Source organism: Mus caroli, unplaced genomic scaffold (genome assembly GCF_978045245.1).
Source record: "Mus caroli unplaced genomic scaffold, Mus_caroli_1 scaffold_14, whole genome shotgun sequence".
NCBI lineage: Eukaryota > Metazoa > Chordata > Mammalia > Rodentia > Muridae > Mus > Mus caroli.
In genome coordinates this window covers 110634688-110662625 of record NW_028227269.1, presented here as the reverse complement: position 1 = coordinate 110662625, position 27938 = coordinate 110634688, and the positions used below count along the sequence as shown (strand labels likewise).

The 27938-nt window shown below is 56.8% G+C and overlaps 1 protein-coding gene across 5 annotated transcripts; it reads right to left on the bottom strand.

The window, feature by feature from the left end:
- Window positions 1-83: 83 nt before the first annotated feature.
- Inf2 (inverted formin 2) lies at window positions 84-27096 on the bottom strand. Of its 5 annotated transcripts, none has more exons than XM_029484716.2 (24): window positions 26978-27096; window positions 15517-15916; window positions 14496-14611; window positions 14254-14413; window positions 13735-13768; window positions 12644-12785; window positions 12014-12155; window positions 10951-11853; window positions 10312-10457; window positions 9993-10054; window positions 9500-9602; window positions 8925-9010; window positions 8388-8488; window positions 7561-7631; window positions 7376-7483; window positions 7008-7078; window positions 6132-6252; window positions 5339-5503; window positions 5058-5160; window positions 4768-4929; window positions 3626-4252; window positions 3466-3541; window positions 3067-3126; window positions 84-745 (listed from the first exon to the last, which is right to left on the bottom strand). In XM_029484716.2, the coding sequence occupies exons 2-23, from the start codon at window positions 15905-15907 to the stop codon at window positions 3111-3113; spliced, it is 3906 nt and encodes a 1301-aa protein (XP_029340576.1). In that variant the 5' UTR covers window positions 15908-15916; window positions 26978-27096; the 3' UTR covers window positions 84-745; window positions 3067-3110. The 5 variants fall into 5 exon arrangements, with proteins under 5 accessions (XP_029340576.1, XP_085686829.1, XP_085686831.1 ...); XM_085830703.1 differs by lacking the exon at window positions 26978-27096 and adding an exon at window positions 17860-18039; XM_085830705.1 differs by lacking the exons at window positions 3466-3541; window positions 26978-27096 and adding an exon at window positions 17860-18036.
- Between the last annotated feature and the right edge of the window lie 842 nt (window positions 27097-27938).

Below are 27938 nucleotides of genomic sequence, written 5' to 3'. Positions count from 1 at the left end.
TCACCCCAGTGCCACAGGGGAAGAGAAATCAGATCCCCCTTCCAGTGTTACTTCCTATTCTAATGGTCTAAATACCACACTCATGACAGACAAGGTGGCTCTTTATTGGTTAAAATCCCTGCTGGCCTGCAGACTCAACAGTGCACACATGAGAGGGGCTGAGCAGGGGCAGCTTGTTCCCCACCGGGCACACACCAAGGGAGATGACAGCTGCAGTGGTCTGGTCACCACTCATTGTGCTCATGAACTTTTTGGATATTTGTTCCCTAGAGCCTACCTGCCAGGTCCTACCCACAGCACTTCCAACGAGCATTCCCTCAGGCCCTCACTAACCCCAACTCAGCCATAGCAGAATAAAGATGCAGAAAACAGCACTCAGCTAAAAATCAACTGAGCCATGGGGCTTGGGGGAAAGGGGATGTTTCAGCCCCAGTGCAGGTGTCTGTATCCATTTCCCTAGAGCCAGGCAGGAGGCTCCCGCCCACCCCTGTGGTGCATGCGATAGGGGGTGGGAGTGGTTCGCAAAAGCAGAGGCTAAGAGCGTGCAGGTGGCCCAGGGTGCCAGGCCAGGTTCCAGCATCAATGCCCAAGGCTCCCAAGGATCCTGGCTGGGTAAGGCACGGAGTTTGGGTTTCTCGGGGGCCCAGTCCCAGCCTGGCCCTGAAGAGCCTCTCCAGGCAACACATCCAGCCGATGTGCTGAGCCGACGAGAGCACTCACTTGGCTTTGGGCCTGGACCTGAGGCCTGTGGGGAAGGAAATGAGAATGTTACAGCAGCCTTTGTTAGGAAGCTCTAGGTGCCCAATAAAGGGTCTCACTGCCATCCCCAGACCCTGAAGTGTATCCGGGTCCACTCTGGTGCCAGATTCTTCTCTGGGGCTGCAGAATTCATCTGAGTGGATAGAGCTAAGTTGATTCCCACAAGCTGCTGTCACGGAGGCTGTCACAACCAGGTGTGATTCCTTGAGCTGGACTGTCTTCAGTGGGCTCCAAATGGCCTACTTTTTTGTTTGTTTGTTTGTTTTTCGAGACAGGGTTTCTCTTTGTAGCCCTGGCTGTCCTGGAACTCACTCTGTAGACCAGGCTGGCCTTGAACTCAGAAATCCTCCTGCCTCTGCCTCTGCCTCTGCCTCCCGAGTGCTGGGCTTAAAGGCGTGCACCACCACGCCCGGCTGAAATGGCCTACTTTTCACAGACCCATACCCACTGTCTGCTCTCAACCAGCCTCGCTGGGTCCTTTGAACCGGACTTGGTCCTTCCTGCTTCCAATCTGACTGGGTGCTGCCCAGGGAGGGCCCTGGGCTGGCAGCCACACACTAAAACTGCCACCAACCTGAGCCTGTAGGAACCCTGCTCCCAATACTCTCGAGTTGCCTAAAAACCCTGCTTTTCCACCAGTGGTGAGTGGGGCTCCAGGTTCCCCCTTGGAGCCTTGAGCTTGAGAATCTGCCCAGAAGGGAAGGGAAAAGGAGCAGAGCAGAGGCTGTCAAAGCTTCGCCCAGAGCATTATTAGGACACGGCAGGGAGCGGGGAAATGAACCAACCAACGCAGGAGTGGAGCACATCTGGGTTAGCTAGAACAGGAGTGCTCGGCATGGAAAGGCTGTCTATCCAGAGACACATGAGCTGGTTTTCATCAAAATGCACTACCCAATGGGGCAGTCCAGACTGCAGGGTCAACAGTATTGAAAAAATGAGGAAAGACCACTGCACAGGCTGGGCCAAGAGTAACGGTAAACTCATGCTCTGAGCTTCCTGTGGCTCCTGCCTACAAGGCACCAACAGACCTCATCCTTGTACCTCGATCCTGAGACTTCAGCCCAGTGGCCAGCAGTTCAGAGTGCCAGGCAGGCAGACCCAGGGTCCCTGTGCCGGGCCAGAGATGTTTGGGGTTTGTTCAGGCTCCCACAGTTCATGATGGGGCCAGACTTTTTTGTCCTAGCCGGGCCTTCCTCCATCCATGGTTCCTGGCCACGGGACAGGGCCCCAAGCTGGTCTAAATGCATCTTTAACGTCTTGGGCCACATGTTGGCTCTGGCTGTCCTGCCATGAGTGGAGCCCAGAAGACCCACCATGGTCCATATGAGGAAGACCTGTGTGATGGTTCGTACATGCTTGGCTCAGGGAGTGGCACTATTAGGAGGTGTGGCTTTGCTGGAGTGGGTGTGTCACTGTGGGCGTGGGCTTCAGAACCTCATCCTAGCTGCCTGGAAGTCAGTATTCCACAAATAGCAGCCTTCAAATGAAGATGTAGAACTCTCAGCTCCTCCTGACCCATGCCTGCCTGGATGCTGCCATGCTCCTGCCTTGATGATTCTGGACTGAATCTCTGAACTTGTCAGCCAGCCCCAATTAAATGGTTTTATAAGACTTGGTCATGGTCTCTGTTCGTGGAAGTAAACACTAAGAAAGACAACCTGGCATCTATATGGATCCAGCTCTGCTCCTGGCTACAGGGAGGGGAGGCCCCTGCCCCTTTGCCTTTGGCAGCATCTGCACTTGACACACCCATTTCCGTACAGTCTTTTCTGGCATATGTTTGACCATAACCCAGACCACAGGCGAGCGAGAGTAGCGTTGGGAAGATTGGCCCCGTGCGGAGGGAAGGTGCCTATCTGGGAAGCTGGGATTAGTAAAGCTGCCATTACCTTGACCATGTAGGGCTGAGACACGAATAGGGACAACCTCAGTCTGTCCTACAGGACTAAGAAACAGCCATCCCCAAAGAGCCCACACTGTGCCCACAAAGGCCTGGAGTCCCACTCCCTACAGGGAGCGTAGCTTGGCTCTCTCTACCATGCCTTGGAGGCCCACCTGGAGTCCAGTTCTGAGGTTGTGTCCAGCTGCGAGAGAGAAGACCCTGGGCAGGCAAGGCTTGGCAGCCAGGCCTTCTCTAACAAGGCAGCACAGCAGAGGCACCACCACCATGAGCCAAGGGAGGGGTTTACTGGTATCCAGAGAGGGCTGGAGACAAGCTAGGTTAGTGCTCAGGAGGGCCAGGCAGCAGGCTGAGGCCCCGGAACCCGCTGTCATCATTAGTCAACACAAGCCAGGCTGCATACATACCTCACTGGATCACACACAGCCTTTTTGCCTTAATATCATCAGAATCAGGGGCAAACTCTCCTTTCAAATAAAGGAAATACACTCATCAGCTTAGCACACGGGGCAGCCCTGAACTTAGGGTGGCGGGATCTGTGGGGGCCAGGCCAGCCGTGCCAACACTCTTGGACAGGGTCAGAAACTAACCACCAGACCAAAGTTGATTCTTTAGTCATGGTGACGAAAGAAGCTGCAATTAGGAACTTAATGTCAGACCACCCTGCAGCAGCAAGAGCCCAGGGCTACCCTGCTCCACTCCCCGCAGAAGGGGTGTGGAGGCAGGAATGTGCAGCAGGTGAGTGATGCAGGCCGTGGCCCCCCAAGCTGCCCTCTTGTGTGAAGTGCTGTGCCCCACTGAATCACCCTCTCTCCTGGATGCTGGTTGAGCCTGTAGGACCCGCGGGGGTAAGGGTGGGACAGCAGGGAGAGGTCCCAGGCCCTGTTGAGGGACAATCGGCTTTAACCACACGGTCAGACCCAGCTGTCCCCCAGCCTTGCTCACCAACACCCGCCTTCCAGTTACCTTCTTGGTTCCTTGAGGGACGTTTCTTCCTCCGCTTGCTTGTCCCCTTTGAGACCCGGCCTTGGACCCTGGGGAGGGTGCCAGACCCTGAGGAATCTGTCACTGCGTCCTCAGAAAAGGACCTGTCCAGGGACGTGTCGAGTGCAGATTCTGGGGCTGTGTCCTCTCCATCCTCATCCTCCCCGTGGCCTGTGTGGGGAAGGTGGGTGCTCTGTCCTCGCTGAGCTTCATCCTCTGGTCCCTCACTGGTGCTGTCCGCCTCGGTTCGGTGGACGCCCCACAAGGCTTCAGGATCCGTAGCGTCCTGGTGCGAGTTCTTGACTCCAGGAGGCTTATTGCTAGAGAACTCGAGGGGATTCAGAGCTTGACCATCTCCCAGAGTCACTGGCCAGACCCCCTCAGAGGGCTGGGCATCCGGGGTATCTTCAGGGTCCAGGAAGTCACTGGCATCCACATACCAGGAGGAGCGCCTCTCCAGGGCTGGAGGACCATCTTCCTCCTTGGAGGGCTGGGGGCTGGGGGTTACAGCATCCACAAGGTCCCAGCCCTGCGGCTCGTCAGCTGCTGTGGTATCCAAGCGCTCTGAAGCAGGGTGGTTTGTGCCCTGGGTAGGATTGCTGGCAGTTGCTGTGGATAGACGGATGTGTCCGTAAGGGCAAGGGCCAGGATTTTAGGCATTCTGGTCTCACCCAGGAAGTGTTCCTGACCCTGAACCTTCCTAAACCACTGTAAACTTCACTCTCAGGAGCCCCCCAACATGGTTTCACATGGAGGACAGGAGGACATCCAAAGGGCCACAAAAACCATCCATTTCTAGAGTCCCAGTAGTGAAGCCCTTCCTAAGGTTTGCCTGTCTGAATATCTCCAGTACCCTGAACTCAGGGGTGTCCAGCAGTGGACCCCCAACCTCACATCCCCTGGCCACCCAAAGATGACAATGTTTAGGAGGGGCACAGTCCTCTCATAGGCCAGTTTCAGAGTTGTGCCAATTGGGTCTTCACTATCCCACCCCCTAGGCCCCCAAATGTCTCCAGAGCAGTGTGTGTAAGGGGCCCTGAAGGTCCAGGTCCCAGAGGGCTTCTCGGAGGCAGGGTATAAGTGGTGGGAGGGAGTGGGGAGAAGGTCACAGGCTCAGGTCTCACCAGGCTCTGTGGCCTTTGGAGGCTCTGTGGGAGCCACTCTGCCACTTGCTTCAGTGTCTCCCCGGCCCCGGGCTGTCTTCCGTAGCTGGAAGCCCTTCCTGATGTCGGCCAGCAGGGCATCGATGACGCACACCTCTTCTTGCTTCCCAGGCCCCTTCCTGACTGCAGAGCAGAGCCACAGACCTTAGAGCAGCTCAGCGATCCAGAGGCCACCCCAGGACAAGCCCTGCTAGGCTTGAGTGAGGAAGGCCAGAAGCCCCACCTGGGTCCCACCTGTCCCTGAGACCTACCAGGCTTCCCGTCCTCGTCCCTTGGCCTCCGGGCCTCCTCCTCCGCCAGCTGCTGTTTCCTCCTTTCCGCTTTTGCAATCTGTTCCTTCCGGTCCTTGTTCTCCTGCTCAGACAGACGGGAGCCTCATCACCCAACCCAGTGACCCTCAGTGGGTATACCAAGGACACATGGTGCGTACCTAGCCAGAGCTGGGAAGAAAGGGGCAAATTCTGCCTGGCTTGGCTGGGAACCCCACTCCGGTCTCAGGCATCACCTAACTCCCCCTGGGCCCACCACACACCTTCAGGGCACGGGTGAAGAGGTCTCGGAAGGTCTTCATGGTGCTGAACGTGTCCTCTAGGGACAGCTGCTGGGGGTCTTCGCATAGGTAGTCAGCCAGCTCCAGTTTCTTTTGCTCAATGGCGTCGAACACCTTGTCCAGCGCCCGAGAGGCCTCAATGCTGGCCTGGGGACATAAATCCCAGTCACCACCAAGTGAGTCAGAAGCAAATGCTGGTGAGGCCCTAGGCACAGGACCTTTGGGCAGAGGTCTGCAAGTAGAACAGGGTCTGTGGCACGCTGGGTGTTCCTGGGAGCCTTAGCCTAGGGCCAGGGAGCCCACAGAGGAGCCAGAGGAGCTGCTCTGCTGATTCAGGCGTGTAGTCTCCCCTCCCCCAGGGCGTTCTGCCAAGCCCACTGCTAGAACCTGCCGCTTTGCTGTTTAGAGCCATACACGTGGTCACCCTGCTACTGGACCCCGAGATTATTTGGCGGGAATTGGGCCCCCTTCCCCTGCTTCATAACTGCGTGCGGAACAGTAAAATTGAGCTTTGATCAAAATCTGTCTGTCTTAGCTACATCTTTCTCTCGTCGCCTAGCCCCTCTTCTCTTCCAGGTTTCCAAAATGCCTTTCCTGGCTAGAACCCAGGCTGTGATCTGCTAGCCGGACACAACACAGGCTGTTGTCCGCTTGGCTTGGCCTGTGTTCACCAGCAGAGCTGCTCGCCCATCCACTGTTCTACCCATCCCTGCACATCCCAGGATCTGCGCTCCTCCACGGAATGTACTGGGAGGCCTTTCTTCTGCCGGCTTACCTGGAGGCGCTCAGCGTACTGCTTCTGCACCTCAGGGATGGAAGTGGACACCTTCCGCTCCGCTTCTAGAAGCTTCTTCAGGTTGGCACTGGCCTCTGAGTGGATGATCTCCACGTTGATTCTGAAAGGAGCCGAGGGGCAAGATGGGTGGGGTCATCAGGCATCAGGGACATACGGTCACAAGGAGCCCTTGACCGAACAGTCCCTGAGACTATGCAGGCCTCTTCAAACACCCCACTACGGGCCCTGGGTCACTCACACTTTTCACACTGCAGGTTCCAGGAGCCAGTCAGTCCTGAGAGGGCCCTGTATGCTTAGGTGCCTGTTCTAGTGACACTCAACTCAGCCAGTCCTGTCAAAATGCTGGTCCCTCGTTGTAAAACAGGGCCTGTGTCATATTGGGCATAGCTGGGAGCCTTAGCAAAGCTGTTGGGCCCACTTCCATTCTTGCCTGATTAGCCCTAAGGCCTAGCAGCTGCTGAACCCAAAGTTCCCGATGCAGTGGGGCACGGGAGCACAGACTTTGCAGCTGGGGTTCGCCTGCTTGCTGGGTGGTAAGACCCAAGCCACCACTCCCAAGCCTCAGCTTCCTCATCTGCATCGTGAGTTGCGTGACCTGGCTTACGCTGTGAGGAAAGTTCACTTTGTAGAGAGGCTGTGCCAGACGGTCACCCCATCCCTTCTGGGCTTCATGTTCTGATCTAAGTCACACAGCTGACAGCTAGAGCTGACACAGTCCTGACCCACTGTGAACGTCAGCATCTCTGGAGTGGTCCTGAGGCACAGGGCTATGCTTTAGCTGTTACCAGGCCCTGCTGTTGAGGAGGCTAGAATCAGTCTGAGCTGCTAAGGCATTGGGCTGGCAGGAACACCCACCCTGCAGCTTGAGAGGGTGGCTCCAGGTCCCGGGACAGCTGTAGGAGGTCCGGGTGGCTCTTCTCCACTTCCTGAAACACAGTGTACCAGTAAGATCCCTGTTGGTCCTGAGCCTGTGCAGGACGTCATCCTGCACTGTCGTCACCCCATCGTGACGTGAGTAGAACTTCCACCAGCCCTCTGACCCTCCCAGGGCCTCTACATCACGCTTGAGCCTGTCCCAACATGTGGGGTGGTGGTAGCTAAGGCCTGCTGAGGACAGGTAGTGTTGTGGCTCAGTCTCAAGAATAATAGGCCTGAGGACAGAACAGAGATAGCCATAGGGACCACCCCACCCCACCCCACCCAACTGGTTCCCCAGAGGTCACCTCCAGCACGTGGTGCAGCAGCGTCACACGACTCTGCTGGGACTTGGTCTCTGTGAGCTTCAGCAAGGTGCTAATCTTGAAACCATCTGCATCTCCCGTGTGGCTGCCCTGTGAGGGACAGGGAATGAGGCGCCCTGACTCTCAGGGTACGGTGGGAGGCAGGCCGCAGGACAGCTCTGACTTACGTAGTTGAGGAAATTCCCGATTTTGAGGATCAGCTGACAGAAGACTGGCAACCGCTGGCTGGTGAGCAGGCCTAAGATGGATGAGCAGTGTTGAAGGAGGGCCTGAAGCCTCTGGGTATACCCCAGGATTGCCCAGGCCCATCCCAGCACCAGAAAGGAAACAAGGCCTGGGCTATGTGGGATTATGGTCCTTCACCATCCATAGGTGTAGGGACACTGGGGATACGTTCTGCAGTGTTCACGTCTGCTGGACCCTCAGCTTCAGCAGGTGTGTATGGCCATGACCAGGAACTTTGGGTGAGGACTCTGGGATGCTACAGGAACTTCTTCTAATCTGTGGCACCCCACACCCCAGGTTCTCAGGACCCTGTCGCATGGGTGGCAGAGAGGACCCGCCCAGTGCAGTGGTTGAGATGGGAGCGGGGACGTCCCGTGCTGGGTTCGTGAGAGAAGTGAGCCCATCTGTGTCCCTGCACTGTGGTCAAGCAGGTTTCTGCCATTCTTTGTTCACAGAAGGCGGATGTATGCTTGTCAGTGTATGTATACCCTTGTGGCTCTGTGTGTCTGAGTGGCTGTATACAAATATATATATATGTACGCATGTTGTGCCTGTGGGTATGGAGTGTTTTCTCACTCAAGTGTGCAATGAGTGAGTGTACAGGACCGTGTGTGTGTGTGTGTGTGTGTGTGTTAGCAGCAGAGGTGACTATGGGTTTCGGTGGCAAAGCTGGCACCTCACGTGGCCATTGTGACATGGCTCCAGCAGGGGCTGACACATGTGGAAGGCCCATCCCTCCCAGCCCTGTAGGCTTCTGGGCCCCACTCACTCTCGCAGGCGGTGAGCACCAGCTGGGCCTTGGGCCGCACCATGTCCAGGACGATGGCTGTTCCCTCACACAGCATCATGCACTCCACCCGCAGCGGGTAGCTGGTGCACAGGAGGGGGTTAGGGCCTGGAGATCCCACCATGTTTGCCAGTGGGAACAGGCTCTGCCCTTGGTGGGTGGGCTGAGGGAGAGTCCCCATGGCCTGGGCTGAGAACATATACATTCCTAGGCCTGTGCCCAGGACAGAAGTCAGGCCCGGGCAACTTGGTAGCAGCCCAGGATGCCCGGAGCTTCTCGGGAAGTCTCTGGCCTCAGGGCGTAAGAGGCCTCACCTCTGCTCTGAGAGGGGCTGCGAAGCAGGAGCAACGCTTAGACTACGTCAGACCAGATGACTCATTCCCAGCGCCCTCGGGACTCTGTTTCAGAGACAGCTGCCTTCCTGACCTATTCTCCCTCACCCAAGCTCGGCTCCTGCCCTACTCTCTCCACCTTTCCTTCCTCACAGGTTAAGCAGGATCCCAGGGCCACCGTGCTCACCAGGGAATGTCCAGGAGGAGAACATAGAACTGGTCAGCATTGGACAACTTGGCTCGCTCCTCAGTGAACGCCCGTAGGTTCTCAATCTGCAGAAGGGCCACATGTAGGAACCAATCGTCTGCCCAACCTGCACTTGCCTGCCTCAGCTCCTCATGAAGCACCATGGGGCTCCAGCCTTGGGTCTCCCCTGGGGTGAGGTGGGTCAGGTCTGGGGCTCCAGCCTTGGGCCTCCCCTGGGGTGAGGTGGGTCAGGTCTGGGGCTCCAGCCTTGGGCCTCCCCTGGGGTGAGGTGGGTCAGGTCTGGGGCTCCAGCCTTGGGCCTCCCCTGGGGTGAGGTGGGTCAGGTCTGGGGCTCCAGCCTTGGATTTCCCCTGGGGTGAGGTGGGTCAGGTCTGGGGCTCCAGCCTTGGGCCTCCCCTGGGGTGAGGTGGGTCAGGTCTGGGGCTCCAGCCTTGGATTTCCACTGGGGTGAGGTGAGTCAGGTCTGGGGCTCCAGTCTTGGATCTCCCCTGGGGTGAGGTGGGTCAGGCCTTTGCTATCCCTGCTTCCTTGGGTTGATCAGGGCCCCGGCTCACCTCATGCTTCTCTGGAAGAAGCTTTAGAAGCTGTTTGAGGACCTCCACATCAAACTTGCTGGTGTCTCCAGCCTGGATCATGCTGGTGACTTCTTCATTGGAACTGGAGAGGGGGAGGGCAGGGGTCAAGAAGCAGGAAATTTCCCTGTCTCCTGCCATGCTTAGAGATGGGGGTGGCTGGTGGGCACCCGAGGCGCTACTGGAGGGACTCTTAGGTAAGGGTTTGGAAACTGGGAGGCAGGGCTGTCTTCCCTTGACTTGGCCACAGCTTGTCTAAGGTCTATCAGTGATTTTCTGGGCATCGCTTGTACTCTGGCATGTAGGAATCTTAGATAAGACTGTGGTAGCTACCCACAGCCTCCTGCCCTAGGGATGGAGCATGCATGGCCCTGGCAGGCCTGCAGAGGGCACTGCTGGGCAGGGCTGGGATGCCGGGAAGAGCTGGCTGCTCGGCTGGGGCTGAGTTTGGCAGCAACACTACTCCCTCACTCACCATTTAAATTGCTTCAGGAAGATGTTGAGGTTCAGGCTCTTCTTGGAGTCCAGAAAAGTGACCTAGAAACCCCCATTTAGCTGGTATCTGGAGGGTGGGCAGAGGATGTCTCTCACACACACACACACACACACACACACACACACAAATACACATACACAGACACACACACACAGACATACACAGACACACACACATACATATATACACACACACATACACACATATACACACAGACACACACACACACACACACACACACACACACACACACACACACTGGGAGGAGAGAGAGGTCAGGCCCTGTCATTAGTCTTACTTCTTTGGGCTCCTTCCTGGCGGGGGCAGCAGAGGGCTCCTTGGGCTTAGCCGTGGGGAAGGAGAACAGCTGCTCAATGCTGGAGAAGTCGGGTTCCACTGCGGCTGTGCAGGGGCTGCCCAGTGTGGCCCACATGGAGTTGCGCTCTGCGGGGCAGGCAAGGCTCTGCTGAAACCCATGCTTACTGCGGGCCTGGGGCTCCAGCTGTGCCAAGTGAGGCCTCTGAGGACTGAACAGGATGTGCATGGAGCCCAGCCGGGGTTGAATGCATCATCTACCCTCCAAGCTATGTACACACGTGTGGGCGCACACGTCCATGCTGGCAGGTGACCAGGTCTCTCCCTGGCTTGCCTTCTGTCGGTTTCAGCACCTAACACTGGGCAGAGAACCTTAGAGAGGGCAGGGCAGGGCCTATAGCAGCAGACACCTGTGACCCACAGGGCTGTGTACAGGATGAGACTATATCCTCTGAGGTGGCCTTTAGTCCCATGTAAGACAGGTAGGAATGAAGCCTTGACAGGGCCTGGCTGCCTTGGCTAAGCAAAGGTAGGTGCAGGAACAGTGGACACTCGTAGGGAGAATGACCGGTATGTACCTACCCTCTTCAGAAAAGCTGGGCTGGAACAGGGAGGGGCTCACCTCGTGCCACATTGGATGGTAGCTTCTGCCAGTTCAGCTTCTTCATTCTCAGTGTGGGTGGATTCACTCTGCGATGACTGGGGACCCAGGCTGAGCCCAGGCTGTGGTCGACCTGGGCCACAATGATCTCCTCCACACCACCCATCATGGAGGGAACAGAGAAACCAGGCAAGGGAGGAGGTGGAGGTATCTGGCCTGCTCTGGGTAGTGGAGGAGGGGGAGGAACTGGGCACATGCCAGGGAGTGGGGGCGGGGGCGGGGGCGGGGGCTGGGTCTTGTGGGAATCAGGCAGAGATGGAAGTGGTGGAGGGGGTGGGGGAGACACAGCCCCTGTACCTGGTAGGGGAGGTGGGGGTGGGGGTGGAGGGGGAGATATGGTCCCTGAGCCTGGCAGAGGGGGTGGCAAGGGTGGAGGGGGAGGGGGAGGGGGACATGTGGCCCCTGAGCCTGGCAAAGGGGGAGGCAAAGGTGGGGGTGGAGGGGGAGATATGGTCCCTGAGCCTGGCAGAGGGGGTGGCAAGGGTGGAGGGGGAGGGGGAAGGGGAGATGTGGCCCCTAGGCCTGGCAGGGGGGGTGGGGTTGGAGGGAGCACAGGGGTGGAGCTGCAGAGTGGTGGGATAGGTAGAGCTGAGGTTGTTATGTACTGCTCAAGGGCTACTGGCTGTGGAGCTATGTCAACACTGGAGCTCTGGATGCTGCCCATGTGTTGGCAGGGAGAAGCCACTACTGGCTGCTGGCCTTCCACTTTAGTTGTGGGAGTAGTAGTGTTTTGGGAGGAACTGCTCTGATTCTGGACTGAGTTGGTCTGGACACTCTTGTGGGCCTTGTCCAGGGGGCTTGGTCGGGGCCGCCCTTTGATGGACAGCAGTCGTTCAACCACCTCCTCCAGGGTGCAAGCCTGGGCTGCAGGAAGGAAGTGTACAGAGTCAAGGGAGAGGGCCAGAGATGAAAACAAGGCAAAGGGTGGCCACCTCCCACATGGCCTCCCCACATAGCCAAAGACCTCGGGGTCTTCACGACGGGTTGTGCCCTGCGGCACGCCTCGGTCCTCCCAGCTTCTCACCATCACTGGCCAGGAGCACAGCCCGGTTCACCAGGTTCTCCAGGGCCTCCCAGAGCAGTTGGCCTGAGCGGCCAGCCGGCTCCAGGTGCATGAGACCCTGCAATACTGACAGCAGCTGGGCCGACGCTGGGGAACAGCTCACCTGAATTGACCAAAAGGGACAAATGGCTATCCTCTCATGTGCCAGGGGCATCCTGTCCTACAGCCCTGTCACTTCACTAAAGCCCTGGTGATGAATGACTCAGTGGCAGGATTACTGGTGGCACCGAGACATGCTATGAGACATTAAATGGCACCCCTGGTCTCTACCTATTACTGTCACCCTGAGATGACAGCTGCTGCATTCAGTAACTGAGACTTAGGGCCAGGAAGATTCAGTCTACTGAACCCTCCTTACCAGGCCTCAGAGCTCTCTCAAGTCCCCAGTAATGAGCACCTAGCTGTGATGCAGGAAGGCATGGCCAACTCGGATAGCTTTGATCTTTGGAAGCTTTGTCCCGGGACCTGCATCAGAACCGCTTCCCCAGGACAACCCAGCCTCTGCCTTGTGGTACCAGCTCTGTGCTGCTGCCCCAGCCATCATGGGGTTGACCCAAGCAGAGGCCCTGGCCCTAGATAGCCAAGCCCCACCTTGTGGAACAGGGAGGCAAAGACTTCCTGGTGGCTGTTCATGTTGATCCCATCGCTAATACGCTGAAGCTCCTCCTCGTCCTCCGCTTTGGCCTCCTCGAAGGCTTCCAGCTGGATCAGCAGGTCCGCATCCTCCAAGTCTCTAAGGGAGAAGGATAACTGGCTGAGCGGCTGTCCCACTGGAAGCCCTACCCACAGATCCAGCCTGCGCACAGCCCACGTGAGCACACTGGACCTAGAAGGCCCAGGTCGACTGACTCTGTGGCCAGCCTGAGGCTCTGCAGCTGGAATGGCAGTTGGAGTGGTAAATCATGGGTCTGAGCCTCCCACCCTGCCAGGCTGCCCAGAGGACACCTGGGCATCTCCAGGGGTGGGGTAGGGTAGATTCTCATGATGGATGCAGGATGGGGTTGGGCCACCATGAAACATGAGAGGGGAGGGAATTAGCCTGAGTCAGATGTCAGGAGTGTAAACTGGGACCAGGTGCTGACACCACCACCTCTGCCTGTCCAATAACTGCCCCCTCACTGTCCCCCTGGAGACAGGTCCCAGAGCTTTGCAACGGGGCTACTTCCACAATAGTGGAGTCAGTAAGGCTGCCCACGCTGACTTCCTGGAAGTAGAGCTTTGCAACAGGGCTACTTCCACAATAGTGGAGTCAGTAAGGCTGCCCACGCTGATTTCCTGGAAATAAACAGGTCCCAGTGGGCTCTGACTTGACTATAGTCAGGACTGGGTTCCCAACTGGATGGACTCTCTTTGGAGATGCCAGGGCCAGCAGACAGACGCCAGGCTATACTAGAACTCCAGAGCAAGGGGGGCAACCATCAGAAGTATGTACCACACTCTACAGCAACGACATGCTGCGTATCCCAATCCCAAGTGAACGGGAAGCCCTGGGCTAACCTGCCCATATGGCTCCGACAGGCAATGCCCAGGAAGGCGTCTAGCCTGAGTCCTAGGTTCACTCCTGGAAGCAATCTCTCAGCCCATCTGGAGATACTGCCTGGAGATCTGGGTCAGGTGGTGGGAACCCCAAGAAAGGACTGGGGAGAGAGCAGCTGGCAGAACCAGCCACAGCAGGGACTCACCGTAGCCGGGTCAGAATATCCAGCAGCTGTAGCCCTGGAATGGATGGATGGATGGGGTTAGAAAGTCTGGAGACTGCCTCTGACCTATCTCTGTCTCCAGTTCCTGGTCACGTGGGACTTCACTCTCCTTTACCTCCCTTTACCCTCCTTTAAGACCATCACGGAGTCTTAAAATTCCAAAAGGGGACAAGGTCTAGACACAGGGTAGTGCTTGTTCAGAGGCCATTCCTTGAAGGAACAGAGCTAAAATTAGGAGCAGGTCCCCTGTCTGATCCTAAGACCCACACAATTGCAAAACAGAACCCTCGGTGCTGATGCTCTATCTACCACAGGAGCCGGTGGGGGTAGGAAGCACCCAGACCCTGGAACAGTGCCTTCCCCTGGGGGCCTACGGGGTGTGGGGTAAGGGAAGGACTTGCTGCAGTCCCACATCCCCAGGGGGTATGGCACAGACTGAGCTGGCCCAGCAGACACTTTGGAGGTCTTCAAGAAGCCCTGGCAGCAGGCGAAGGCACTCACCTATGAACTCACTCCGCAGCTGGGCACGAGAGCGGAGGTCCTCGGGGCCCAGAATGATAGCGTTGATCACACTGAGCAGGGTGACCACATAGGGCACGTTGTCACTGTCCGAGAGCTCATTCATGATGACGCTGAAGCGGTACTGCTGGCTGCACACCATCTGCAGGTCGGGTGGGGTCAGGGTCCAGCCAGCAGGAGAGTCTTTCTGTTGGCCTGGGTCCCCCCGCGCTCCACCCACTTACCTTGTAATGGTCCAGGGCATCGAGCGTCAGTGCGTGGCCCTCAGGCGAATAGATGCACAGAGCAGCCAGCAATTCAAACACCTGCTTCTTGACCATTACATTGGAGGTATCCAGAGCTGTGGAGGGTCAGAAACATCTCAGGAAACCCACTGTCCTGTCTTCCCCATCTGTCTTTAACACAACTGCAATCTGAATCCAGGGCTAGAGACTAGGGTGACAGCTCCAGCTAAACTTCCAGGCCCAGCTTTGCCATACTGATCTTTCCCAGTACCCCGACTTCTCCTCTCGGGTCAAGGCAGGCCCTTTCATGAAAGGGCTTGAAGGCAGGAGCAGGAACCTGGGGTCTATAGAGCCCAGCCCAGCCCAGCCCCTGCAGGTGGTTCTAGGCTCATTTTTCCCCAAACTTGACAGCAACTGTGTTCCTGACAGCCTGTAATTCCTCCTTGTCCCTATGAGCTCCAGTCTTCTCCATCCTGAGCTAGGCAAGTTTTGGGGGTACTTCACATCTGGCTGTGATGAGGGGCTTGATGGAGGGGTGCAATCGGGTCCAGGCTAGGGAGACAGATTACAATTGGTGTGGGTCCTGGGTTAGACATATTGGCAGCCTCTGGTTCCGTCTCTCACACAGATCCCATCCCACTGGTCACTGCTTCCTAGGTCTTGGAGCCCCTGTGGGAGCTAGTTGCTCCCACAGAAAGATCGCTATCCACCTTGGTTTTCTTGCCATAGCCAAGGTGTTACAATAAGCCAGAAACTACTCTTGAGGTATGCAGAGGCAGAAGCAGGAGGTGTGGCCAGGGGTGACCTACTGGGTACAGAGGGGTGGTGACCAGGGAACGTTTGGGAAGGCGGAGGGTTGTATCATCAGCAGTATGGGCCAGGCCTGGAGGACTGTGGCTGAGCTGTTACGGGGCTTGGAGCCAGGCAGAGTGTATGTGGGGACCTGTTCTTTGTACCAGGTCCCTGATAAGCCCTCAGGTCCCCCCCCTCCCCCGCCCTCACAGACCGGTCCACAGCTTACCCTGGGAGAGTTGGCGCACATAACCCTGGTTGCTGAGGATGTATTCGATGCCCTGCTGTGAATTCATGACAGCACGCACACAGCTGATGCAGGTGAGCTGCAGCAGGGCATCCGAGATGCGGGCCACGCCACGCCCTGACAGCCGTGCCAGCGCCTCCAGCAGCAGGTCCAGGCCGCTCTGCTCCAGGAACTGCACCATCCAGCCGCCATCGCTGCTCTCCAGGCGCTTGCGCAGGCCCGAGTAGTTGACCACCGAGGGCATCTGCAGCAGCCGGATGCACAGCTCAGGGTCTGCGCTCTCCAGGTTGGCTTCCGTGGGGTCTGAGTCCTGCGGCCCCAGCTTCTCCTTCAGCGCCGCCCACTTGCGCTGAGCGCCTTCCTTTACAGACATCTTGTCAAACTGTAGGAACAGAAGAGGGACAGGGCCATCAGTCTGATCAAGGAAAGCCAGTGTGGGCATAAGTGACACGCGGAGGCACTGTTTGCTGCCTCGGTTTCCCTTTTAAGTTTCTTGCTTGTGGGCCAGTGATGAAAGGTTGGGACAGGCACTTTGTTCCTGACCCCAGTAAAGGCTGTTGTCACTCCACCTAGATTTGAACAGCAGACATGAAGGGCCTACCTACACACAAAGACCCTGTGCCCAAGGCTCAGCACGAGGTAGCTAGGTTAAGAGACCTGTGCCTGCTGGGCGTGGTGGCGCACGCCTTTGATCCCAGCTCTTGGGAGGCAGAGGCAGGAGAATTTCTGAGTTCGAGGCCAGCCTGGTCTACAGAGTGAGTTCCAGGACAGCCAGGGTGATACAGAGAAACCCTGTCTCAAAGAGCCAAAAACAAAAAAACAAAACAAAAAAACCCAACAACAAAAGCAAAACAAAACAAAAATAAAATAATAAAATAAAAAGAGAGAGAGACCTGTGCCTGAGTATGACTCGTTCTGTCCTTGTTAGTGCCAGTTCAACTAGGAGAGGCCTGGGGTCAGCGAAGCTGCAGGCAGCCATGCTAGCTGGAATGCTATAACATCGTGGTGGTGACACAGCAAAAACAGCCTCTCTGGGATCCCTTATCTGGCTCCAGGCGCTTCCCACTGCCCACAGCCTCGGGACACTGAGAGGAGGGGCAAGTCACAGGAGCAGGCTGAGAACTAGGTAAGATGAGATGCCCAGGGCTTACGGAGTGGGGTGGCAGCTTCCTCTGGTCTCAGCTTGTCCCTCAGCACACAGAACCTCACCTGGTTCATTAGCAACAGTCTCAACTCCAACTTAGGAAATGACCCGTCCCCGCCTCACCCCCACCCCCAGTGGAGGGAGGGGGCAAGTCTGGCCTAAAACATTCTGCAAATAATGCCTTTCCCCAAAGCGTAACTGTAGACGGACAAACTGCACTCTTGCTGTCTGTCTCCTGCATCCGCACTGCGCCCGGCTGGTCGTAGTGCTGCCCCATCATACCCCTGGGGACAGCTTCAAAGGTCAGGGGCATCCCAGGCTCTCCTGCAACCATGTATGGCTGGGATCTTATATTTAGCATCTGAGAAAGGGAGCATGGAGCCGTGGGAGGGAAAGACGGAGGGAAAGAGCTTGGTGGGACAAGCTCTCATAGTGGGAGCCATCCCAAGGGCCCGGTCTTGTACTCTCCATAGATAACGAGACAGGTATTCTACCTGCTGGGCAGGTGAAGGACTGCAGGCAGCACGCCAGGAGGCTGGTTCTGCACCCACATTCATATTGACGGGTCCCCTGCGGATGTTCCTGGGACCCGCTGAATTCTGGGAGGTCAGTGCACGTCACTTTTGGTTCTACTCTGCTCTCTGAGGGAAGGGGAGACCCCAGGCTGAAGAGGTATCCAGTCCATAACCTGAGTGGAATACGAGCTCAGGCACTTTGCCAGTGTGGCGCTGGGTCCTAGGTGTTCTCACCTAAGACTGTGCTGCCCTGGGGGTGGGGAGAGGGTGCCCCAGAGCATACCTGCCCAGCAGTACTGACAGAGCTCCTGCCTGGCTCCCCATTCCCCACCCTTTCAAATGCCGGTGGCCAGTAGGTAGGTCTGCCTTAGGCGCAGGCAGCTCCCAGTGTGTAGCAGACACTGGCCTGGAACCCCCTGGCAGATTTCAGCCCAGCCACTCTGCATATTTAAGCCTCAGCTTCCTTCTCTGGATCTCCGCCTCAGTTACTGGGAGCTCCTGAGACTTGCCTGGGGCTGTTTCTCCTGCCTCTGGGTAAGAGGGATGTCCAGGTAGCCTGGGTTCTGCGCTGTGCCTAACTGGGCGGAGACTCAGGGTCCTACCCTTGATCTCTGCCTTCACCAAGTCCTAGACAAAGCCTCTTCGGCCATCCAGCCTTCTACTCACCCAGATACGCAAGACTTTACGGCCGCCTCTGCCCATCCATTCGGGGCCTTGCCCCCGGCTTCTCATCCCCGCTGCCAGCCTGGGCCTGGTCCCTCTCTGGCAGCGTTACACCCCAAAGTATGTCTTGGTGGTAGATGTAGAAGGTTTACCACAGAACAGAGCTGGCTGACTGGCCTCTGCACGCTCTCCAGCTTCTGTGCTGCCCAAAGAGGTGCCCAGAGCTGTCTCCCCACCCCCATCCCTGCCTCCATTGGCCAGAGGCCCTGTCCCCTTGGCACAGGCTGAGTGGCCGGAGTATGAACTCACCAAGACCTGGCGCTGGCATCCAGAGTTCTCTCTGCCGAGGAGCCCCAGTTTTCATGCCGAATCCACCCAATCTTTCTGAGGCTATAGAACCACTAAAGCCCGAGGTCCCTAGACACATTACCTGCTTGCCTCACAGCTGCCCCCTGGCACTGGCCAGTCCTTGGCCCTGTGTGTCCCAGGGCTGTAGACTCACTCCCTGATGGGATTCCTGTCTGCATCTGTGTAGTGGGCCCCAGACTCATGCCCACTGACCTGGGTAGCTTGTGTTGGGATTGGGAGGCCCCGAAAGCCCTACTGATGGAGTGTGTTTATCTGTGAGAGCCACCTGTCTGGAAACCAAGATGCCAGAGTGAGGAGCACATTCGTTCCCCTGTGACATGTGCCGGGCTGCCTGCCTGTCTGTAGGATGACACTGAGTGTGGACAGGTGTTGGTGGCTAGTCCTGAGACAGCACCCAGCCATTCCACAGTCCAGAAAGACCAACAGCTGGGGCCTGATCAATAATCAGTGAAAGACTGCATTCCCTGTGGCCGTGATCCCAACTCAGAGCCAACCAGAGAAAGGCAAATCTCTGGAGCCACAGTCCCACTTCTTGCTGGCCTCCACAAGGCCTTCCCTTTTTCTCCCCTACAGAAACTATGACGCTTTCCCTCTCTTGCCTGCTTCCAAACCTCTGACAGAGCGGAGGTTGACCCCTTTATTCCAGCCATCTTTGGGGAACTGTACCCGGGAAGGTACTGGTGCCAAACAAGGCTGGGGCTGAATCACTCCTGCGTTTTCCACCTGTGTGTCTTGGAAATTCTCTCTCTCTCTCTCTCTCTCTCTCTCTCTCTCTCTCTCTCTCTCTCTCTCTCTCTCCCCCCCCCCCCCCATCTGCAATGTGGGTTGGTTGCAGTGGGATCCAAACAGAGGTAGAGCCAGCGGTCAGAGCGAGCAGTTAGAAGACCTGCCGCAGGTTTTTGTTGTTTCGTTTTGTTTTGGTGACAGAGCCTCATGTTCTCTAGGCTGGCCTCAAACTCATTATGTAGCTGAGACTGACGCTGAAACTCCTAACCTCTAACGTGCCTCCGAAGTGCTGAGATTTCAAGTGTGTACCGCCACAGCTGGCACACAGCTGTTTTAATGCCATCTGTGAATGAGAGGTCCTCCCACTTCCAACTCTGAGCCAGACCTGGCAGAGACTCAGAGGGGCTGGTTATCCTGGCCTTGCCTGAGGGGTAGGGGATGGCCCAGTACAGGAAGTCGGCATCCTGGGGTAGAAGGGCTGCTATTGCAGCCCAGGCTCTGGCAGACAGGGAACAGGACATGAAGACCTTCTCACGTGCCTACACAATTCCCTCAGCACTAACAGGGCTGCAGAGGGCGAGGCCTTTGCAGATACGGCCCTAGATCCAGGGGCTCAGGGCAGCTTGTCCTTACCCATACTTTTCTTTCTTACAAAAAATAAAAATAAAAATAGACAGGGTATCACTATGTAGCCCTGACTGACTTGGGACTGGGTATACAGTCCAGGCTGGCATTGAATTCACAGTGTGCTGGGATTAAAGGTGCACACTACCATGCCTAGCTTACACATGGTTTTTTTTTTTGTTGTTGTTTTTTGTTTTTTAGATTTATTTATTAAGTACACAGTGTTCTGCCTGCATATATGCCTGCATGACAGAAGAGGGCACAAGACCTCACTATAGATTGTGAGCCAACATGTGGTTGCTGGGAATTGAACTCAGGACCTCTGGCAGAGCAGTCAGTGCTCTTACCCTCCGAGCCATCTCTGCAGCCCTTACATGCGGTTTGTTTATTGTTTGTTTGTATTTTGGAACACATGGTTCTTAAGCGTCACTTTTTCCACAGGCCCAGGCCAGGCCTTCCACTTAGACTGCTCCTGAAGGCAAGGTCTCCCTCAGGGTCTGTGGCGACCTGCCCAGATCTGGGCACTGATGGGATTTCCAGGAGAGGACCAGGGCTGCAGGCCTGCGAGGGTGGCTCTCAGTAATAGCTTGCTGCCTCCTCCACAAGCTCTGGGCCAGCCGGGCATGGCACCTCCATCCCACATGCCTGGGCAGCTCCTCTGACTCAGGGAGCTCTAGAGCTTCCGCCACTGACTAATCCTCATCTGGGAGCTGAGTGGGGGAGGAGGGCCGAGCCACATACCTGGGATCCCATGCAAACAGGGAAACCGAGGCAGAGACAGTAGCTAGGAAGTCCTGCGTGGGTCGCCTGGCACACGTTAAGGAACCCGAGTAAGCCACAGACCTCCACATCGCAATTCCTTTATCTCTATATCCAGGGAAACATGGACTATATAGTTCCAGGAGCCAGAAGGCCCTGCAGCCAGCAACCCTGGGCCTTGGCTCTCAGACATATCGCAGGTATCCCTTGAGGTGTAGCAGCCCAGGCCTTGCACCTAAGCCCCGAGGAGGCAGGAGCTGCCATCTGCACCCAACCCCTACCAGCACTAGGGAGCTGATGAACCATTGCTGAGGTAAGTGGCTAGGGCAGGCACAAGCCAGGTTAGGGGATCGCTGGAGGGGCTGCTTCCTGGGCTGGAGAGGCAGCTCTGAGAAGGCACTCTGCCAGCACCAGAATAAGGCCTGGGGTGCTACTGGGCCCAGAGCCAGCGGGGGCTGGGGGAAACACAAAAGACTGAGCTTGTCTTCCATGGGTGGGAGGGAGACAGCAGAAGCAGGATTCCGGAACTGGGTGGCAGGGGCTGCCACACTGTATTTTTAGATCTTCCAGGAGCCCAAATTTTCCACTGCTTGACAACCCTCGGTTTTGTAGAAGTGCACACATTCCTGGTAGCTTCCTGGGGCTCAAGGACAGCCGCTGTCCTGCTCTGACCCCCCCCCTTCCCTTTTTTCTCATGCAGTCTCAGCTCCCAGCAAGCCATCTTCCTACCAGACTGTGAGGACCTAAGGTGGAAGGACCTCAGCTGGCCTGTGGCCCAACTCAGGTAAGACAGTCTCTCTGCACAGTGGGCCTCAAAGAAGAAAAGCATTCACTGTCCCCATATCCACAGACATGGCGTGCACGTGGCCCGGTGAAGGGGCTGTTCAAGTGGCACTCAGGCCTACTTCCTCTTGACACCGTGGCTCAGAATGAGGGTGAAGAACCCTGGACTTCCAAATCCCAAGGAGTTTCCTAGAGTGTGCGAGGAGACTAGTTCCCCCTGGGCCTCCTTAGTATGTGGCACAGGGCATAGGTCCTGACACAGGCCCTGGGAAGGAGCGTGCATGATGGAACTCTGGCACTGTACAGACAGGGCTGTGGAGCTTCGACGACTACATTAACACCTGGACTGTCCCCAGGACACCTGCTGGAATGGCAACAGTCAACAGGAAATGCTTGCTAGGGCTAAGGGGACACCCCTCTGACCCTGCTCTCTAGGAGGAAGGTCTGCACAAAGCAGCTGGTGCCAGGCATCAGCATGTCTGGGATTCTGTGGGCAGGCTGGGGTGGTCTCAGAACACCCTCTTCCCCTCAGGCAACGTGGAGACAGGAAGGGTGGAGGCACCCACGGCAGGAAGCTGCTTTCACTTCCACCCTCTCTGGGATGCAGTGGGGACTCAAGCTGTCCCAGAACTTGCAATGTCACTAGAGGGGCCCCTTTCTCAGCCTGACTCCCCAGCTGCATAAGTACATGGACAAAGGTGAAGTACATGTCAGTGTATACTCTGACAGCCTGGCCCCCTCTGACATGAAATGACCCATCTGTGAGGGCGCTTTCTGAGTACATGGGCTGGGGAGTTCCTCCTGTGGCTGAGCCCCTTCTGTGGAAGGATAGCAGATATGGGGTTCTGGGTTTGCCAGGCTCCTCAGGGGGGAAGGCAGGGTTACGGCTGTGGGCTACAGATCCCAGATCTTCACCTCAACTTCCTTGCATCTGCAGGGCTGCACTCAAGGGTTCGTGGCCACGGGGGTCATCCTAGAATTCACCTGCTTGGGTTCTCTCTCCAAAACCAGTCATTCTTAGACAATCCCTCCCCCACCAGGATCCATGTGCCCTCTGATCCCCAGTTGGTTTTGGCCAGGCCTCTCCAAGTCTGGGAAGAACTGTCGTCCCTCAGGATGCAGGTGACAAGTGTTGTATGCTAGTCCTGCCTCAGAGTCTGGCCTCACCCCCGTCTGTGCCTGGCATGGGAAAGCTGTCCTGTCCACCCACATGCCAGATCAGGTCCCCACCCTCTGCCAGTGTCCAGCTGCAAGCCTCCCCTCCCCGGGGGCAAAGAGAACAAAGACACAGAGAGTGGGGGAGGGACAGCACTCATATCCCCTAGCACAGCCAGGGGCAGCAGCCAGCACTCATAGAGAAGACAAGGCCGCTTCCATGTGAGAGGGCTTCAACTCTGACCCGCTGGTTCCTTAGACAACCCAGCAGATTTCCTGTTTCTGTCCTCACACGCTGGACGGCAAGCGTGTTACAGCCAGCATCTTGGCCGTCAGGAAAGAGTGTCACCTTAACTGCACCTGCCGCACAGGGTGGACTGTGCCCTGAGAGTCTCTATTTCTCCCTGGCCCCGCTCAGCATTCCTCAGCCACCTGGTCCCAGGGAGCCTGTCAGGCCCAACCGGGCGAGCAAGATCCTCAGCCTGGAAATGAGGACACCGAGGCTCCTGCAAGAGCCAGCCCACGTTGGACTTGGGTTTCCCTAGCCAGGATGTTCACCAAGGAGCCCTAGACACTCAGCATGGATTGGCTGACCCAGCACTGTCCACACAACCACCATCAGGTCCCAAAGCACCACATACCTACTGCTTACCCTTCGGTCTCAGGGGCGACCTCCCATCTCCCTCTTAGAGATGGCCCATCTCCCTGCAACCTGCTGCAGAGCTCTGTACCACGCCAAGGGTTTGGCCCCTACTCCTGTCTATACCTCCATAGCCTGGGCCCTCTGTGTGGGTGTCCCTGAGAGATGTCTTGTCCTCAGGCCACTCGTGTCTACATATGAAGTGGGACAGAGAGAGGCAGGGGGCAGGCAGCACCTTTCTCCCAGCCTAGGCCAGGTGGGAGCAGCTGTCTACCTCCCTGCCGTGGATCCAGGCGGCAGTAGAGCTGTGCCTGGAGCAGAAGCGAGGACACAGGAAAACCACAGCCCGGGGATTCGGGGGCCCTGGACCAGGCAGGCAGGGAGACTGAGCCACAGAGATACCAGTTTGCCTTACAAACCTTGGAGGGGTCCAGGTGGCTTTCAGGCCACACCTACCTCTAGCAAGGGCCAACTTCCTACTCAGTGCTGGGAGGACCAAGCTGGGATTGGGAGCTGGTGCTGGCTGTTTGGAGGTGGTGGGTCCTGGGTCAGGTGTGCTAAGCAGATATGTGTGACCCTCCTGACCCCACTGGGTCTTGGGTTGGCTTCGGTACTTGGCTTTGATGTTGGTGCCTCCCATCCACTAAGAGCCTTACACCCAGGCTCTCGTCAGCAGGAACTCTGTCAGTGCAAGCCACACAAGCTGCTGGTGGGGCAGAGCCCATGGCAACGCAGTACCCACGTGAATCTGGGATGCTATGAGCAAGTCCAGCTCTGCAAACATGTGGGATGCTATGACAGCCCAGGCAAGGGCTGCTGCCCAGGTACTACGACTTTGCCCAGGCCTCTCTTGGGGTCTAGGCTGCTCTCCTCAAGCCCATTTGCCTTCCCAGGAGTCCACATGCCACAGGAATTAGCCAGGGGCAGGAGACTTGCAGAGGCGTTCTAGACTGTCCCATCCCCTTTTCTGTCCTGTCTGCTTCCTACAGAAAGGAAAGCCATCAAGAGGGTGGGACAGGAAAGCAGCCTTGGGCGTCCTGTCCTCACACAGTGGTGAAGAGTCCTGGCCTGCAGTGCACACCCTTTAGTCAACTTGACACAAGCTAGAGTCATCTAGCAAGGGGATCCTCAGCCGAGAAAAGGCCTCTGTCACATTGCCTCTGGGAAAGTCTATAGTGCATTTTTTTTTGACTAGTGATGGATGTGGGTAGGCTTGGCCCATGGAAGGTGGTGCTTCCCCTGGGCAGGTGGTCCTGGAAATACCCTAAAAGAGCAGGGTGAACAGGCCTTGAGAAGCAAGCCAGTAAGCAGTCCTTCTCCTGGCTTCTGCTTCAGTTCCTGCCTCGGGTTCCTGCCCTGTCTTCTCTCAGTGATGGACTGTGGCCTGGGAGCTGTAAGATGAAGTAAGCCCTTTCCTCCTCAGGTTGTCTTTTGTTTTTGTTGGTTTGGGTCATGGTGTTTTATCACAGCAATAGCAACACTAACTGTGACATCCCCCTCAGCCACACCTGACTCCATCTACCAATACCTGATGAACCGGGCACTAGGTGTTCAAGGCAGCAGGTCCTGTTATAGCCAGTGGAGGAGAGGGAGACTGGAGGGTGAGCTTGCTTTTCACACACCCCGTCTAGACACTCAGCAGAGGCTACCTGACCTGGACAAAGCCTTCTACTCTCTGAACTGCAGTGTCCAGTCCTGAGACCTTGTCATGTGGCAAACACTTGCTCATTTAGGTCAGGCTACCAGGACAAAGGCCACATATTAGGGCCTCATCCTCACACCTCCATAATAGGGAGTATGGGGGTAAGAGGGCTTTGTGTGGCATGGATATGACCTCCTGGGGTGGGGGTGGGGTGATGTGAGGGCAGGAACTGATGTCTACAGCACCAGGCACTGTACGTGCCTCCTGTCGGAACAGACAGTAGCTCACATACTCTCCAGACAAAGTGAGAGCCAAAGGGCCAGATGGGTCCCGTCAGCCCTTGGCTTGTCTACTCTCAGCACGCAGACCTGCTCACAGACTGTGGGAGGTGAGGGGAATAGGGATTGGGGACAGTGCTCAAGGGATGACGGAGGTAGCCCCAGCAAAGGACTGGCACTAATTAGCTCCTGTCCTGTTCCTTATGTAATCACACTTTAGGACAGGGGCACAGGGAACACAGGCTCAGCCGGCACGTTCCCCTACCCAGTTCCTGTACAGCTGGAGTTGACATGTGCTGTGTGCCCTGGTAGCTGTGAATGGATCCATGTGCTGGGTAGGGGCAGCTGTGAATAGATCCATGTACTGGGTGCTGGGTGCTGGGTGCTGGGTGCTGGGTGCTGGGTAGGGGTAGCTGTGAACAGATCCATGTACTGGGTCCTGAGCAGGGGTAGCTCTAAACGGATCCTACTTTGGTTCAAGGCCCAGGCTGTCTGAACATTCTCACAAGACCTTCCTCACTTAGGTCAGGCTACCAGGGTGAAGGCCACATATTAGGGCCCCATTCTCACACCTCCAGTGACAGCCATTCTACATCCGCTGTCCCTAGGCCCGTTCCCCTTATGGTAGCCCCGAGAGACTAACTCTGAAGCTCACTCTAGAAAGAGAGAGGCATACCGTCTCTAACCACGATGCCCACTGGCCAAGGAACTATGCACTTATTAAACACCTGCTGTGTACAGTCAGGCAGTACAATATCAGGCCCCGTCCTTCAGACCGTGAGGACCCTCATAGAGCCCAAGGACTCAGCCTACTCCGGAGACCGCCACCATCCCTGCCCAGAATGGCCCAGCAGCAGCCTGCCTGCACCCACAGGTGTCCCCGTCACCCACCATCCGGCAATTCTCCTGCCTCCCCCAACAGCTTTCATAAGCCTGAAAACTTTCCCCTGTAACAAGTGCACTTTGGTAGAAGGTGAACGAGTCTATTTAAGGTAGGTGCTTTCAGGTCTCAGCACAGCGAGATGGGTGCAATTAGCTCGACAGCCATCAGCACCCCCACAAAATGAGGGGCCTCACCTGAAGGTTAACCCCTCAGGAGCAGAACCCTTGCCAACAGCCTGCTTGGGTACCAGGGAGGGAAGCTTAGAGACTGCCGGGAAAAGGTAGGAAGGCAGAGCTAGGCAGGGCAACTCCTACCTGGTCCTAGGGGGACCCCAGCTAGGTCAACTTGAACAGCTGCTCCCCAACCAACGGGTTGGGACAGGGAGACGCCTTTGTCTCCAGCCTTGGAACAAACACCCTTTTTTTTTTTGCTCTAGGGGCTACAGTGTCTGCTTCCCAAATGCCCCCTGCCCTGGGTGACACCCTGAAGGGATACAGTCTGAGCCACTCTCCTCACCCTTCAAGTTTAGATAAGGAATTGAGGCCCTGAGAGGACGGGTAAGGAGGGACTTACCAACTCTAGCTTCGACCTGGGCGTGCAAGCTTTAGAGTGGGTGCACTGACCTGGAGCCCAAGGCAGGAAGGAGCAGGGTCATTTTTGCCGCTGACTCCTGGTGTGTCCAACCTGTCATCGTGTGCCACTGGGCACTGAGTGGTTAGAAGACCGGACACACAGGCCCATAGACAGCTCTCCATCCCATAGTCCTCTAGGGAGTCCACCAAGGCATAGTTGGGTTTCCTACTAAGATCACCTTCTTCCCCAGCGTCCTTGCCCAGGAGGAGAGTAGACAGCGGTAGCCACAAGAAACAGAGCTGTGTCACTCTCTCAGGTCTGCCTTAGCCCACCGGCGGCGGGCATCTTTAGAAGCTAGCTGCAGGGCGGGGCCGCAAGCTCGCACTGTGCTTTCCCGGAGGCGGACCTCCAGTTGAAGTTTATTTTCTCAACTGTGGCTGATTCATGGTCAGGATGTGGTAGCCGCAAGGTGGGGGAACTCCTCCAGTCAGACCCGGAGCAAACACCCTATGAGCAGTGAGCATCATCTCCGTATTAGCCCGTAGTCGAGGGCTAAGAGCGCGGAACCAGGTTCTTGGCCACCTTGGTGCACACGCGGCAGTCCTCTCCTCAACCCCAACCATTTCCCTTATTGCTCCCAGACTCGGTTTCCCTCTGCGTTCCAGGCTATCCCGAAGCCGTGGACTTACCGGGTGGGGGTACAGCCGAGAGATGGTGCAGAGAGTGCTGTGTCCCGGCGCCGGAGCGTCTGGGGCTGCGGGCGGCGGCCTCGCGGCTGCTTTCCGCACAGTCTAACCGCGCTCGCGGGCCGGGCGGGGCTGGAGGGAGGAAGGGGAGGTGCGGCCCCACCCGGCGGCGGCCACGTGGGGGGCGGTGCTGCCCGGGGCGGGGCGGGGTGGGGTCTCCAAGGAAGCCCTGCCCACCCGGGTCTGGCATCTCTGCGGGGGCGGAGAAATGAAAAGGAATGGGACATTCCGGGACTCTCTAGAGACCTGCTGGGAATGGCCCTTTTGCCTCTGACCTCACTGTCAGTTCCCGCCCGGGCTCCCTAGCACGTTCCTTATCTCTCCCCTACGATGGCCATCTGGTGGACTCACGAGTTGGTCAGGTTCTCCGCCACCTCTGGTCCAGCTTTACCTCCCAGACGGGAGCCCTGCTGTAGGCTGCTGATCTCGAGAGTCCTCCGATGTCCCTACCTTCATCCTTTTTTCATTGGAGATAGCGATTTCCAGTTTCTAGCTCTGTCCTGAGGACCTGCTGAAGTGCTCTCCCTGGCCCGAGCCTGGGCTGTGCGCCCACGCGCTTCAGTTTCTCCAACTTGAAGTTGTACCTTTAAAAGGTTTATGAACGTGAATAAAGGGTCTCCACTTACTTGAGCCTTGAATCTTCCAAGCTGGGTGGAGGGCATGTGGCGGGTGCATGTGGCGGGTGGGCGGAGTGAAGGGCTCTGGATCTCCTGTAGCCACTCTATCCTGGACCCAGTATTTGGCTGCCTGTAAATGTCCATCTCAGTATTCTGTGCCCCCTATCTGCTCCGCCCTATCATCTCAAGCACAGGGCCAAAAGCAACCTTTGATAGCTAGCCAGTGTTGGGATGGCCCCAGAGTGTTGGGTGTGCACCACTAAGGCAGGTGCTGACTGGCTCTTGGA

Excerpts from the sequence above, each read along its gene's own strand:
- Inf2 (XM_085830703.1), bottom strand. The coding sequence starts at position 17,925 with ATGAGAAGCCGGGGGCAAGGCCCCGAATGGATGGGCAGAGGCGGCCGT. Across the intron at positions 12,156-12,643 it reads TTGCCTCCCTGTTCCACAAG|GTGAGCTGTTCCCCAGCGTC; the intron begins GTGGGGCTTGGC and ends TGGTCAATTCAG. Across the intron at positions 6,253-7,007 it reads CCACCCTCTCAAGCTGCAGG|AATCAACGTGGAGATCATCC; the intron begins GTGGGTGTTCCT and ends GGCTCCTTTCAG.